The 14,938-nt window shown below is 37.5% G+C and overlaps 1 protein-coding gene across 1 annotated transcript; it reads left to right on the top strand.

The window, feature by feature from the left end:
* Positions 1 to 1,851: 1,851 nt before the first annotated feature.
* On the top strand, positions 1,852 to 14,866 carry LOC311073172 (uncharacterized protein; the record flags this gene model as incomplete). Its single annotated transcript, XM_084098654.1, has 11 exons — positions 1,852 to 2,067; positions 3,530 to 3,822; positions 6,600 to 6,655; positions 7,117 to 7,255; positions 7,348 to 7,475; positions 9,199 to 9,334; positions 9,452 to 9,629; positions 9,813 to 9,896; positions 9,986 to 10,205; positions 11,800 to 12,553; positions 14,581 to 14,866. 11 exons carry the CDS (start codon positions 1,852 to 1,854, stop codon positions 14,864 to 14,866), a joined length of 2,490 nt encoding a protein of 829 aa, XP_083954780.1.
* Between the last annotated feature and the right edge of the window lie 72 nt (positions 14,867 to 14,938).

Raw genomic sequence — 14,938 nt, 5'->3', positions numbered from 1 at the left:
GGTTTTAAAAAGTTATTTAGTGTTAAGATATGCTTTAATGGATTGCTGGGGATTGGTTTCTTACAGAGCAGGAAATGGACAGAGGTTTTCAGCACTATTAATTTGACCGCGCGGTGTTTTGCCAAAGCCTCGAGGCTGGAACACATTTTTTGGGGGTGAACGCAAAACGTTCTGTTCTGTGCGTCTGTGTGTTTGCACATTCTGGCTCTCTTTGTCATGGCCTGCTTTGAACTATGGATATAAAACTGTTGAGGCACACACACACACAGCTTTGCCATATAGGGTCTCTCTTTATTTTCTAGATATGAATGAGAGATATTTACCATACTGCAGTGTATATATGACCGTGTGTGTGTGTGTGTGTGTTTGTACAGTATGGTGGTCTCAGATTCCAGCCCCTTGCTGCTAAGTTCATCCCTCTCCGGTGGATGAATTGAGTGAGCGAATAAGAAATAAAGAAACCTGACCCCAACCACACACTTATCCAACAATGGCCTCTCATTCAAGCACACAGACCCCTACTAACACACTCTGGTCCAAGGCCAAAACCAGATGTGTACTTCACTTTCTAAAATCATTTTATGGTATTAATATCAATGTGGCTGTTACGTCCTCATTGTCATAATAGTATCTCAAATGATAGTCATATTGACAAGGCCTTCATTACAGCATGTCATTTTTAGCCAATGAAATCTGTCCACCTCATTCTAGAAGCTTGTTTATTGGAGCAATTTATAAAAATTATTTGACAATATTATCTCCAACAAAAATATATATATCCCCCCCCCCCCCCCAGAATACTGTATATTAATATAAATTATATATATATATAAATTATATATATATATATATATATATATATATATAAATTATATATATGTGTGTGTGTGTGTGTGTATATATATAGATATGTGTGATATATGTATTTCTAATTTATATGAATATATATTCAAACTTATATATACAAATATATAAATATAAAAACATATTCCTATATACAAATATATTATATTCAAACTTGCATATGTGTGTGTGTGTGTGTGTATGTATGTATGTATGTATGTATATATATATATATATATATATGGATGTTTGGATTTTTTGCCATTTAGAAAAAAATATATTATATTATATTATGTTATATTATATTTCACAAACTGACTTAAGTTATACATTACAAAAATACATTTTAAAAAAGACATAAAGCTAGCAGAAATATGTAGAAACTAATTAGAAGTAAATAGAAATAACTCAAAGTTTCAATCCCACTTATGCACTTATAATATACATTAAAACTTGCAATGTCATTTTTGGGATCTGTGTTTTTCAGGTTGCGTTCCTCTGCGTGCGTGTAGGTGGGGGGTCATTACGGTGTAGTGTGTCCTCTCACTACGCTAGGCTCACAGCATCAACCTGAGACCAGATACAGTTAATTATCTACCAGGCGCACACACACACATATACACACACAAAGATAAGAGTGCATGAACTAACCAGACTGACAGAAGAACCTTCCGTTGGACCGAAAAGAGACAGTCTAGATGAAAAAAACAGATAAAGAGAGGTAGATCTGAGGCTAGAGACGAGTAAAAGACAGGTACCTGGTCCCAGCACAGGACATGTGATTATGGATCAGTATCAGGACTAAAGAAAAAACACACGAGAGGAGCGAAGAGTGGATATTCTCCTTCTTAACAGGACAGACCAACACCAACATCTAAAGAAGAACCAATGAGACCAGCCTCCATCACTCATGCCCTTCCTCCCTTGCCAACCGGTTTTCCTCCATCCTCCACCTGTCCGCTCGGTGTCACCCTGTGGATCTGCTAGCAGACGGGCATTACTGGCATCATGCCGGCTGCATTGAAGTCATCTCTGGATGGGAGCATGACAGATTCAGGGGAGCTGGAGCAGGCGGCACCTCCCTGTCTTGGAAAAGTGCCCCGCGACCTGCTCCAAAACTTTCCTCACACTAAGCGTGTGGGCAGCTACCTGGTGGGCAAAATGATCAACAAGGGCTCGTTCGCCAAAGTTATGCTGGGGATGCACATCAGCACAGGAGAGAAGGTAACAGGCACACACTCAGTCTCTTACATGCAGACGCCTGTCAATCAAAGGCACAGTGTCACACACTAATGGTGTCAGTCATCAGTGCGCTGAAGGGTTGTCATCCATTTTTCATGCTGTCTCTCTGTCTCAGCTTTCATAGCGACTCCGTCTTTCCTAATCTCTGACACGCACCGCAGTAATAATCCATTCACACAAACACACTCACACTGATAGAAACATTTAATGGCACTTTATGTTTAGTGGGATGACCATGAATTGTGTGTTGGCTAGTGATTTTTATGCATGCTAACTAGTTTGGTAACATTTTACAGTAAGATCCCATTAGTTAATGCATTAACAAATGTATTGCTCATTGTTAGTGAATGTTAGTTACAGTATTTATTAATCTTCGTTTACATTAGTTAATAAAAATACTTTCATTGTTTGTTCATGATAACTCGGGTCCATTAAATAATATTATATTATGATTAATATTATAAATTAACATGAACTAAGATTAATAAATGCTTTAGAAGAATTCATTATTAGTTCACGTTAACTAATGTAACCTTACTGTAAGATGTTACCTGTATTTTGTCTGCAGACGTATTAATAGATGGTAATGATATAGTGGTACTTTAGATCATCATTGTTTTAGTGATTTGAAATTTTATTTTACAATGTTTGTGTTGTAAAATATTTCACATCAGCTTTAATAGAACTTGAGTGAAAAATATATTTTTCATGTGATTGTATTTGCGTATGAATGTAATGTAGGTTTACATATACATTTGATAATTAATAAATACATAATATTGCCAGTATATCAATAATGAGTAAATTTTTGGTAATTCGAAAACTTCTGGGTTCATCATGACACAGACAAACAGAGAGAGAGAGAGAGTTTTAGCTCAATCTGGCCTCCTCTCCTCACTGTGGTGACCTGAGCTTTCACGGGTCAGTAAATGTGGCCTGTGTGCGTGTGAATGTTACCAGCTCTTATTCACATCACTGAGCCCTTCCTGACCACTCTGTTTACCTCAACAGGTTGCTGTGGTGATGCGTAAGCATACATCACCCCAAGCACAATCCTAGAATTTTAGAATGTAAATTATTATCATGGAGTTCCTAAAGAGAGGGACTGTGAGCTATAGTGTACGCCGTGCTATGGACGCGTCGGGAAACTCACCTAAACCAGTTTTATATACTATAAAAGTTTTCTTTACACAATATTGTTTTCTAGATAATAAAAATCAAGTGAGATCTCTTGACCCCCCCCCCCCCCCCCCAGCCCCCACCCCGCCCCCTCCAGGAATTTAAGGAGAAACAGCTGTGAAGTTAAATTAAAGACTTCTTACATACAATTTCTTACAAGATTTCTTAAATACTTCTAAGACTAAACTGTCCTCTTACATTATTATTTCTTCTAATAATTTTTACTAGAAAAACCTTAGAGCATAATTGCTCTCTGTTTCTGCAGGTGGCGATCAAGGTGATAGATAAGAAGAAGGCTCGTCAGGATTCATACGTTTTAAAAAACATGAAGCGTGAACCCCGGATTCACCAGCTGATCCGCCACCCCAACATCGTCTTGCTGCTGGAGACGTTGGAGACAGAGAACTGCTACTACATGGCCATGGAGCTGTGCGGAGGAGGAGACCTTATGGACCGAATCTGTGAACGCAAGCGGCTGGAGGAGAGAGAGGTCCGCAGGTACACCCGCCAGATACTGTCTGCAGTGGAACACCTGCACCGACACGGGATAGTTCACAGGTAATCAGCACACACAGATACTGACAGGACATGTTAAATGACAAAATTACACCCACGAAATGAAGTGTAGAGATCATATGGAGTGTTAGGGATAATGGGGTGGAATGAGAAAGAAAAAGAAAGGAAAACGCTGAGAGGGTGTTATGCTGTAGAGCGGATTCTAGTCTATAAAAGCCTAAAATAATGAAGTGCTGTGTGTCATAGATGAGAGAAGTGTGTGAAAATGGATGAAATCAAAGAGCAACAAGCGTATGTGTTAGTCGGTGTGCTTGGTTATAGTCTGAGGATACATTATCAGTTTCAAAAAAAAAAAAATGAAATTTGTAAATTATTTTAATTTTTAGTTTCACAGACAAGGCTTAAGCCTAGTTCCACTACTAAAATGCATGTTTGAGCTGTTTTAACTGAAAGCAACTTGCAGTGGCATCTTAAAATATTTCAGTGCCATTGTTTTGTCTCAAGATGCACACCAGTAATGTTTTTTTCTAAGGCAAGTTTATATCAGCTAAATGGCTTAAATGAACTAATCCTGGCTTAATCTTAGCCCTGTTTGTGAAACCGGGCCTTAGAGTCTTATATAGTTTTTTGGTTGCACTTTATTTTACAGTACGTGCACTTACGTGTACTTGCAGTGTACTTAAATAAGAAAGCACTGGTTAATATAAGGTAACTACTTACATGATTAAGGTTAGGTTTAGGGGTAGGTTCAGGGTTAGTACTTAGTTATTACCCAGCTATTGTAATAACTATAATAAGTACATAGAATGTACACGGGGAACAGGACTGTAAAATAAAGTGCTACCAATTTTTAAAAAATAAAAAGTGTGTCTGAAAATAGATGAAATCAAAGAGCAAGTGAATGTGTGTGGGTTTAATTAGCTATAGTTTGTGGATACATTTTGGATTTGATAAGTTATATTAGATCATTAACACAATAAATGATTAATAATAAAAATTATATTAAAAATCTCAGTTCAAAATTGTATTAATTTAATATTTTAGAATTTATTTGTAAAAATGTATATTCCAATATAACATTTATAAATATATCTAAAATGATCAAATAAAAAAATTAATACATTTATTTTAAAAACAAATTTTGTTGTTTTAGGGGTAGGGTTAGAGTAAAAACAAAAACAAAAAACCTAGTCTAAAGTACATCCTGATTTAAACAAGTAAATGTGTATATGTGTGTGCGTGCAGTTCTTTGGTCTGCCAGTGAAGCCTAATTGAGGCAAGAGTGGGAATGTCATTAGCTTCTCATGACATCATCAGCCAGAGCCACTATGGTTAACACATCATTCACTGACTTCCTTACTAATGGAGTCCCAGGATGAAGCTTCATAATGCTGAGGTCTGTGTCACACACAATCCACTCAGTAAAGAGCCTTTTTTAGAGTATGTCAAGGATCAAAGGACGTATATCAACCAACACGCCATACACACACACACTTGACTACCCGCTGCGTTAGTCAACAGATACAGTCCCCATGGTAACGAAATGCATGTGGGTTCATGTCCATTTCAGTTCAAAAGTTCACCCACTTCAAATGAGATTAATCAGCCCAAAATCAAACTATTTTATCAACTGGCTCCACAAACACTCTCTTTATGATTTTAAGCCTCTCTGTATACACTAATAATACCCACAAAAAGCTCAGTCCAACTGCTTTCCGCTAATACACTGTCAGAGAACATTAATACTGGAAGATTTTCAGAGTAGTCTTTCAGCCTTTTCTTTTTTGGACATTTTAGGGACAGTGTCAGTATGTGTGTGTGTGTGTGTGTGTGTGTGTGTGTGTGTGTGTGTGTGTGTAAAGGAACGTTAGGCCGCCCATTGAGCTTTGAGATGTTAGCCATGTCAGTAAAAATGGAGGGAAATGAAAATAGCTTTGAGGGCTGTGATATTTTTATAGGCTTTTCATATAATTTCATATTAAATGTGAGGAGCGTGCGGTCGTCAAAGTGAGTGTGAGTGTTTATTATGAAGTGGAAAGAAAGGGAGAAAGGGAGTAAGATAAAAGGAAAAAGAGAGCGGAGAGTGTAAAAGTAAAACTTGGCAGAATGACTGAACATCCAGGACCACCAAGCTGTGATATCACCAACAATAACTCTCGTATGTCTGTTCTTTAGTACAAATCCCCTTTTAATTTACATTTTTCATTACATTTTGTGTTCTGCTAGAGGTTCTTGGCTGGTCATGGAGGGAGTTGATGGGGTCCTAAAGTCTGAGACCACTAGTAAAAATACATCTATTTTGCATTACATTATATTATCATCATTAACTAAAACTATTAAAAATTAAAATAAAGCTGCAATAAAATAAAATGTAAATATTAGATGAAAAATGTAAACTTAAAAAAACTTACTGAAAAAAAAAAAAAACTAAAACTAATAAAAATTACAAAAGAAAATAACAAAATTACTAGACCTTAAAATGAAAATTGACAATATAACAATAAAAGCTAATTCAATACTATAATAGTACTTTATATAGTTAATACTAAAATTACACTGATGAAAACAAGAATGTTTTTTGCTCAGTTTTCCTGAGTGGTGACCAAGAAATAGTGCCAAATCTTACCTTTTTTTTCTTTTCTTTTTTCTTGTAACATTGGTAAGTGTTCACAATCCTAAAAAAGTTATTTCCAGATTTAAATCTGAAAGGGAAAAAAATACCCAGATTTTTAAGTGTGGTATCATAATTTTGCACCCAGCTATGTTAGGAGTTATTTTTAACTAACCTCCTTCATCTCTGAATATTGTTTTTTAACTAGGGACTTGAAGATTGAAAACTTCCTACTGGATGAGCACAACAACATTAAGATAGTTGGTGAGTGTGTCTTGCCTCTCGCCTCTTTTACATAGTGTGTATATGTACATAATTTAATATGAGGACAGTTTTGTCAAAGCTTTCTTACTGTAATACATTAATACCTCTAAGAATGACTCATAAATATGGTTGCAGTAGTATACACAAATGCAAGCACACAGGAAGAACTCATTTACAATTAGTCATTTAGCAAAACTTATCATTTACCATTGAGAAATATCATAAGTAATAGCATCAACCAATGTCTCTTTCATCCTTTTATTCATGTATTTCATTTTAGGCTTCTGAAATCTGTATGATTTATTCTTGAATGTCTAATTACAAAAGCATCTAAGGAAGAAAAAAACAAATCGAAAAATTAGTTTATTAAACAGTCTGCTATTCACAGGATCTGTATCAGAAACAGTGGACAGTTGTATATTCATGCAAGTCCACTAACATGCGAGTGTGTTTGTGTGTAGACTTTGGTCTGAGTAACACTCTGAAGGCAGATTCTCTCTCTCTGGAGCTTCTGAACACTCAGTGTGGCAGCCCGGCTTACGCTGCTCCTGAACTGCTGGCCCACAGGAAGTACGGCCCTAAAGTGGACGTGTGGTCTGTGTGAGTCTTCTAGAACTGCCGATCACATATAATGTCAGCTGATTTTGGGTGTCTTTTTTAATGCGGCTCTGTGTGTTTCTGTTTATGCATAGGGGTGTGAGTATGTTTGCCATGTTGACCGGCACTTTACCGTTTACGGTGGAGCCCTTCAACATCAAGCAACTTCACCTGAAAATGGTGAATGGAGAAATCAGTGTGATACCGTCGGACATCAGCAAAGGTAAAATGTATGGCAGTGGTTATTGCATTTTGCACTGTGTGGAAATAGCAACACAAAGTATGTTCTATGCACTTAATGCATTAAATGCTATTTACACTAATTGAAAATTTTAAAAAAGCTAGCGTACCATCCACCTCTCCACGCTACTGCTCCTGTTACCAGTGGCATTTCTTTTGTCATTTTGTCTGGCTCAATCAGACAATGGTGGGCGGAGTTAGTGTAAATGGCCTCTGCCAACAAAACTATGAATTATGGTGGGGACTTTCCATTCACTTTATTATTGAACTTTTTATTGACATTTACTATCTTCTACTATTCTCTAATCTGAAACTATTGGCTGGTCCATACAGTGAAGGTGATTTCAGGTTTTACTATCTATGTGTGGAAATTGATCCCCATTATATACACTACCATTCAAAATGTTTGCGTCAGTAAGTTGTTTTTCAAAACATTGATATTTTTATTCAGCAAGGATGCATTAAATTGATCAAAAGTGACAGTAAAGACAAATATAATGTTACAAAAGATTTCTGTTCTTTTGAACTGTTTCCACAAAAATATTAAGCAGAACAATGCTTTCAACATAAGAAATGTTTCATGAGCAGCAAATCAGCATATTAGAATGATTTCTGAAGGATTGTGTGACACTGAAGACTGGAGTAATGATGCTGAAAATTCAGCTTTGTCATCACAGGATGAATTGCATTTTAAAATATATTAAAATCGAAAAAAAGTTATTTTGAATTGTACCCCAAAGTTGTGAACGGTACTGTATATGCACACACATGCATACAGTTAAATATTCATCCCTAAGGAGTTCTTCATCAGGACAGGATACACAGAGAGAGAAAGAGAAAAGAGAATGAGAGAAAAGATAAAAAGTGTTAAGTGCAGTAGTGCATTACGAAGTGTCCTTCTTCCAAATCAGATTGTGAGATCATCTGATCCCGGCACATTAATATTAATCTTCATGAATATTAATAACAGAGTGTATTCACCAATCACAAAAATAGATTCACTACAAACATGATGACGCAAAATGTCTGCTAGTGGAACAGAACCCGGCTGGGTTCCCCGATTCCGTTGCAGGTTACATTAGATCATCGTGAGGTAGTTTGTACATTACGTATGGTGAATTGCCTCCTGTTTCTCTGAACCAGCTCATTGTTTATTAAAAAGAAAAATAGAATCGCTGGGCAGGGAGTTCTTGCCCAGAACAGAACCATACCACCAATCCAAACTGTATGCTATTTGTCAATCATCTTAGATGATAGTGGTCCTGGCAGAAATTACTGTCGTTGAAGTGTGGTGAAAATGAATTATGATTGAAGCTTACGGTATGTCATTTTATGTGCTTTGTTGACAACCTGAGGCTGTCTGTAATGGCACTCTAAGCGAATGAGTAAATGTAATCGTCACTGTCTACTGACACAAACACTACCCTCACACAACACAAGGCCAGCGCAGTGCCAAACTGGCACTCTGATCTGAAGAGTCCCCCCAGATTGAGAAGCTGGCACAGGGGAGCAAAGTGCTTCTTGAATCTGATCTGCCCTTCTGTAAGAGAAACCTTGAGAAGTTCAGTCTGGGTCGGACACACACACATTCACTCACTCCTCTGACAAATCAGTGTTGAGATCTTCTGTGTAAGGTTAAAACAAAGTTTTGAGACTACTTTAGCAGTGTCAGGATGTCAGTGTCCTCTCTCTTCTTTTCTTTCTAGCGGCTGTACAGTTTGTCTTGTCTCTGCTGGAACCGGACCCAGCAAAAAGGCCAACAATAAAAGCAGCAATGGAGGATAAATGGTTGAATGAGGGTTATGCCAAGAGACCCCTCCATACTGTAACTCATAAAAACAGGTACCTGCTAAATGAAATCTAATGCTAAAGTTACCCAAAGGAACAGAGATACAACTTGAAAAATCCATTTAACATTTCCTGATACGTGCATATGTGTGTTCTTTGTTGCTTCTTTAGGCTGCGTCCTGAGGATCTAAATTCAGCTGTGCTAAACTACATGACTGAATCTTTAGGTTACGGTCTTTCGGATATCATCCACACTGTCATCAGTAACAAGCCGTCTGCCATCTTAGCTTGCTACCATATACTGCTGAAAAAACTCAACAGGCATCAGAAAGTTGTGAGGACCATGAAGGTAAAAAGATATATCAACCATTTATCAGTTATTGACCAAAACATCAGTTTTTAAATATTGGCCTAAATGCAAGTATATTTATCAGCATTTCTTGACATGTCAAAACTTGAAACTATGATACTTCCTAGGTTGGCATATTATTAAGTTGTGGATCACAGCTAACATGTCAGTCATTATCCTCAGAGAGAAGAGAACAGCGAATGGAATCTTCTGAATAAGGGCTTGTCGAGAGGGAGAAGCAATGCAAGTGCTAAGAGTCAGCAACAGGTGATTTGTCCTTCTATATCAAGAATTTCAACTGGTTTCTTAAATACTCATGGACACACAAAACATCTAACACACTCTTCCTTCACTAGTCTCCTCAGAGTGAGAGGAGCTCAAGGCAGGCCAGTAAGACCCAGAGCAGCCAATCACAGGACAGAGATGCCCAGACTGGCATGAAAAGACCTGCAGAGATCATTAGACCAAAGCAGCCAAGCCTATTGGACAGAGCAGATTCCCCCACCTCACTGCCTGTGGACACAGCGAATGAGATTGCCATACTTGTGGAGACACATGATGGACTGATTCCTAAAGGTAATGCACGTTTATAGGAACAATCATTTTTATAGAGTGTTGCAGTGATGATCTATTTTTGTAGGCCAACCCGGAAGTTAGCATTTTTTTATATCGGCTTTATAAGCTCTGAGACCTGCTAAAGTTCACAATGGTTACACATTTTGTAATGGTGGTATAATGCCCTAAAAAAGATATTTTTATATATAGCATGTTAAATTTGTCACTTTTTGAGGGTGAGCAACAACGCACAGTTTTTGTGTCTGTCCCTTTAAATGCAAATGAGCTGCTGCTCCCGGCACAGAGGGCGGAGCTTCAACAGCTTGTGTCCTTTCACCTCACACAGACATGCACTGAACATTTCAAAAACGTTTAGCCTTTTATGCTCAAACCAGAGTTAGAAAGATGGAGAGACTCAAGAAGAAGTGACAACATGTAGATAACATTTCTGAATGGTTAGTTGATGAATTTATGTAGCTTATGTGTAGTTATCTTCTAGTCATTGATTAGCATATGTTGTCATGATAATCTATAAATCGTGTTCCAGGGGACGGGGTTTATGTAAATTTTAGGGTTAGTGATGTCACTAACCCGGGAGGAATGTTGTGTAGTCCCTACCAGCTGTTTGTTGTAGTCCTTAAAAAGCAATTTCTGTCAAGGAAAATATCTCCCTTTGCTTTGAACGTTGAGCGTCATAACTTTGCAGATGTTGTTTATGCTCAAACAGCAACATTACACACTAACTAAAGTTAGAAAAGTGAATTCATAATCAACCACCCCTTTAAGATTGTTTTATGAATTTTGAACCCTAAATACAATCGACAGAAGTAAAAAGCTAAAGTTAAAGCCTGTTCACATAAGGATGATAACTATTAAAGAATAGCAGAGTTCACACCAAAGCTATAATGATAACGGCACGGAAAAATGATACTGCTGGAATCACTTTCAGAATGATTTTATCCAGCTGATAAACGATAAAAACATAGACAGCCAATCAGAATCCATCCTGCTATAACAAGCTCGAGCATTTAAAGTGACAGACAAGCACGCACTTAGAATAAATTGCTGGTGTGGACGCTAATATAGTTATCTTTATACTTATAGTTCTTGGAGTGAACAGGGCTTTAGGCTATAAACGAACTACACCACGGTCGCATGACTTCAACGTCAAGTTTGACATAGAATAGTTTGCAAGAGTGTGAGTGTAAACACATCGAGGCTGTGGAAGCGAACTAGTGAGTAGATGAGTTTACCTGTTCGGCGTGATGACGTTTAATGGCCCACACAACCTCTGTAGTCCCAATTAGCTGCCTCCATCAAAGATTTTTTTTTTTTAAGTGGGGTATTGTTGTATTTTATGTCATAGAATAAAACATGAAAATATATTGAGCTTGTGATAACCACAGATCTTTTTTCAGGCATTTAACCAAAAACCCATTCAAAAAACCCATTGACTTTGGGAAAATGGAACCAAAAGTGCTCAGTAATTCTCACTAATTTCTGGGTTTAAAGATTCATTCCTGCAGAACTCTACAATGCTATTATCATTTGTTTAATTTTGAAATTCACATAATGCATATTCAGCTGACCGAAATTGTATATGTGTGTATTTTAGTCTCAACGTTTGGTGAAAAGGAGATGCTTCGTGTCTCGCCCCCTAAGTGTTCCTGCAGAGAGGAGAGCGGCACCAAACTCTGCGACTCTGCCCCTTGCGATGCCACTGTAACCATAGACACCTCTAGAGACTCCCAGACATTGAAAACACCAATCAAACCACATGACCTGAGACCGGCTTACTCTGACAAATATCAATCTCTGGACTGTGAATATCAGCATGATGACAAGTTAGAGAAGTTACAGACGTTCTACTCAGAGAAAGGGGCTTCTCCCAGAACGGGACATCGCTTTAAGGATCTATTACTGGCCATTGAGGAGAAAACCTACAATGCTCGCCACCTCAGCGCCATGGAAACCACAACACAAACCTCACCTTTACCGCGACTACGGCACACTGGGACGCTTAAAGAATCCGCACCTAGAAAAGTCACTTGGGTAGGCTTGACGCGGCACACAACGGCTGGCACAGGCTCCTCGTCTTTCTTGGTAAATGGGTCCAAACCGCCACTGTTTCCATCTCAAAGACAACAAGCTCTCGTCATTAAAAACCTGAGACATGGAAAGGAGAAGAGGAACGTGGGAACGGGAGGGGGAGGAGGGACAGGCATCCCCAGTAATACAGCGAAAAGAAACTCAATTCAGTTGCGAACGGCTATACAGCGCCGAGTCACGGACCTCAACCTACCAATGCTTCCGTCTGCTTTACAAAACAAATCTGACAAAAAGACAGAACTACTCAGAATGGATTTTGGGTGACATTTGAGGCTTTCTTAAAAGGAGTACTCCGGGTTTAACACAAATTAAGCGTGCTCGACAGCATTTGTGAATTAATGTTGATTACCACAAAACTAATCATTTTCATTCATCTCTCATTTGCTTTAAGGCAAGACAGGCAAAACTTTAATTTTTTCATGCACTGGTCAGTTTTGAGATTTTTTTGCTTTCACAACGTGTCTTATTTCAGACTAGTGGAAAGAAAACATCTAACACACATTTACTGGACATGCTTATTTTATTACACTTCTATTTATTTGCATCTGTACAGTACTTGTCTTTAAAGGCTGTTTTCTCTAAATTATTATTTTTTTCTGATGCACTGAGCCAGAAATCTCCACTTCAGTTGCTCTTACATGCACCAAACTTTCCATTTAGTTCTATCTTAATTCTGAAGGTTTTTACAGTGGATTTATATAACATTTTTTCCTAAAAACTGATTTATGGAGTGTTTAAAAAAAGAGATATCCAAAATCCCCACAGTATATCGACATCTGGCTATATTGAATCTGGCTTTATCCAGTGTTTCTGTTTTGGAAATGTATGCAAATCAGTGCATATTTAAATAGATAACAACTCATTTCCGTATTTAAACAGTACATTAAGACTGTTTTGTGTTACAAGTTTTCTGAAATGTTATGTGATTAATCAATCAAAAGTATGGTGATTTCTATTAGTTTTTTTGTTCTATTAATTCTTACCCTATATTCATTCACTTTCATTGCAAGTACCTCTCTCTCCAATTTTTTTTTTGTGGTAACATTATGGCACAATTGCCGACATTGTTATCTGCTTCAAAAAGCAGTCAACATCTCTTCTTCCCATTACCTCCCCTCTTGCCCACCCTAATCCCTCGGTCCCAGGACAATTGACTACTCTTAATTGTCTGGATGGGATTTGACTGACGCCCATTGTAGGTTTTAAGCTCCTATCATGTTTCTCGCTTTATGAATGAATGCATCTCAATGGCATCACTCAACTATGTCAGTCGGTGCCAAAGGATGAGGATCCATAAGCCAGCTTATCGAGGAAAATAATTGAAGTATTTTACCGGACGCCTAGAATTCAATGAAGTAGAAAACTATTGTTCAGGAATCTGGAAATGTAATTTTGGTACGTCTTTTTTTTTAACCTGTAACTTGTGTTACAAATAAATTGACAGGATACACAATTCTGGACTGCTTGCATAATTGTAAACATGTAATTAGGCTAATGTGTGAGTATTTGAGGTGTGCCTGTTTGTTAAATGACCAACTGTGTTGTGGCTGCTCCCCAATGGCCAGAAGGGTTTTGAATAATGAACATGTAAAGGAATCTTTCCCTCTTTTCAACTGGTGAGGAGCTCATGAATTATGAACACTTTGTTTTGGTACATGATATGGTGCTGAGGGGGCTTGGCCTTTGTGTGTGCGTGTATAGATATGTGCTGGAGAGAGATTGATCCGAAGTGAGTGTGGCATGTCTGCGCCTCTTCTCAGACTTGTAACCACATAGTTCCCCAACTTGAGGATGACTAAACACCCTGAAATTATATAATCCAACCTTTTTCAATTTGATTGCATTAGGTAACAACACATCAAACCAAGTGGCATCTGTAAACAAATGCTGTTCTTTTCTCAGAATTTACTTTTCAAGCCATTTTTGCAAAAATACTTTAAACCCACTTTGACCTAAAGGGTCAAAACCATTTAAATTTTTTTTTTCAGTTTTATTGAAAGGCGGCTGCATTTATTTAAAAACAAAAACAAAGAAACCCCTCAGTAAAACCAGTAGTTTTGTGAAATATTACAATTTAAAATAAATATTTTCTATTTTAAATGACTCTAAAATGTAATTTGTGAATCTGTGATGCATCGCAAAATTTTCAGAAATCATTATTACGTAAGTCTTTAGTCACATGGTCCGAAACATACCAACCTTCTTTTTATGAAATTATTTTGAAAAGTGTTTAAGCTCAATTTCTTTAAAATATTTTACTGCATTGACATTCATTTGAACTGTGCAGGCTTACATGTCCAAGAGTATATGAACATGTCCAGCAATACATCACCAACCAGTGGCCTGACCTCAAATACACCAATGACATAATGTCTGGACATTACCAGGGTGCTACCATTACCTCCAAGACAATCCCATCTGTCTCTGCTTTAATTAAACACACCAAAGAAGAAGATAACAAATACCACCTGAGTGACTTAATTGGAAAGACGCTACAGGGGTATCTTACTGTGCCCGACAGCCTACTGATGAAGAGGCACTTCACCCTGAGTTCCATGGGAATGAATATGTGATAGGCCTACATTTAGATTTGCTTTTTGACAGAATACACTATTAGTTGTTTGTATATGCTTGAATAGATTTCT

This window comes from Abramis brama (assembly GCF_963993115.1).
Source record: "Abramis brama genome assembly, chromosome: 22".
NCBI classification, from domain to species: Eukaryota; Metazoa; Chordata; class Actinopteri; order Cypriniformes; family Leuciscidae; genus Abramis; species Abramis brama.
This window is presented reverse-complemented; position numbering and strand designations above follow the sequence as displayed.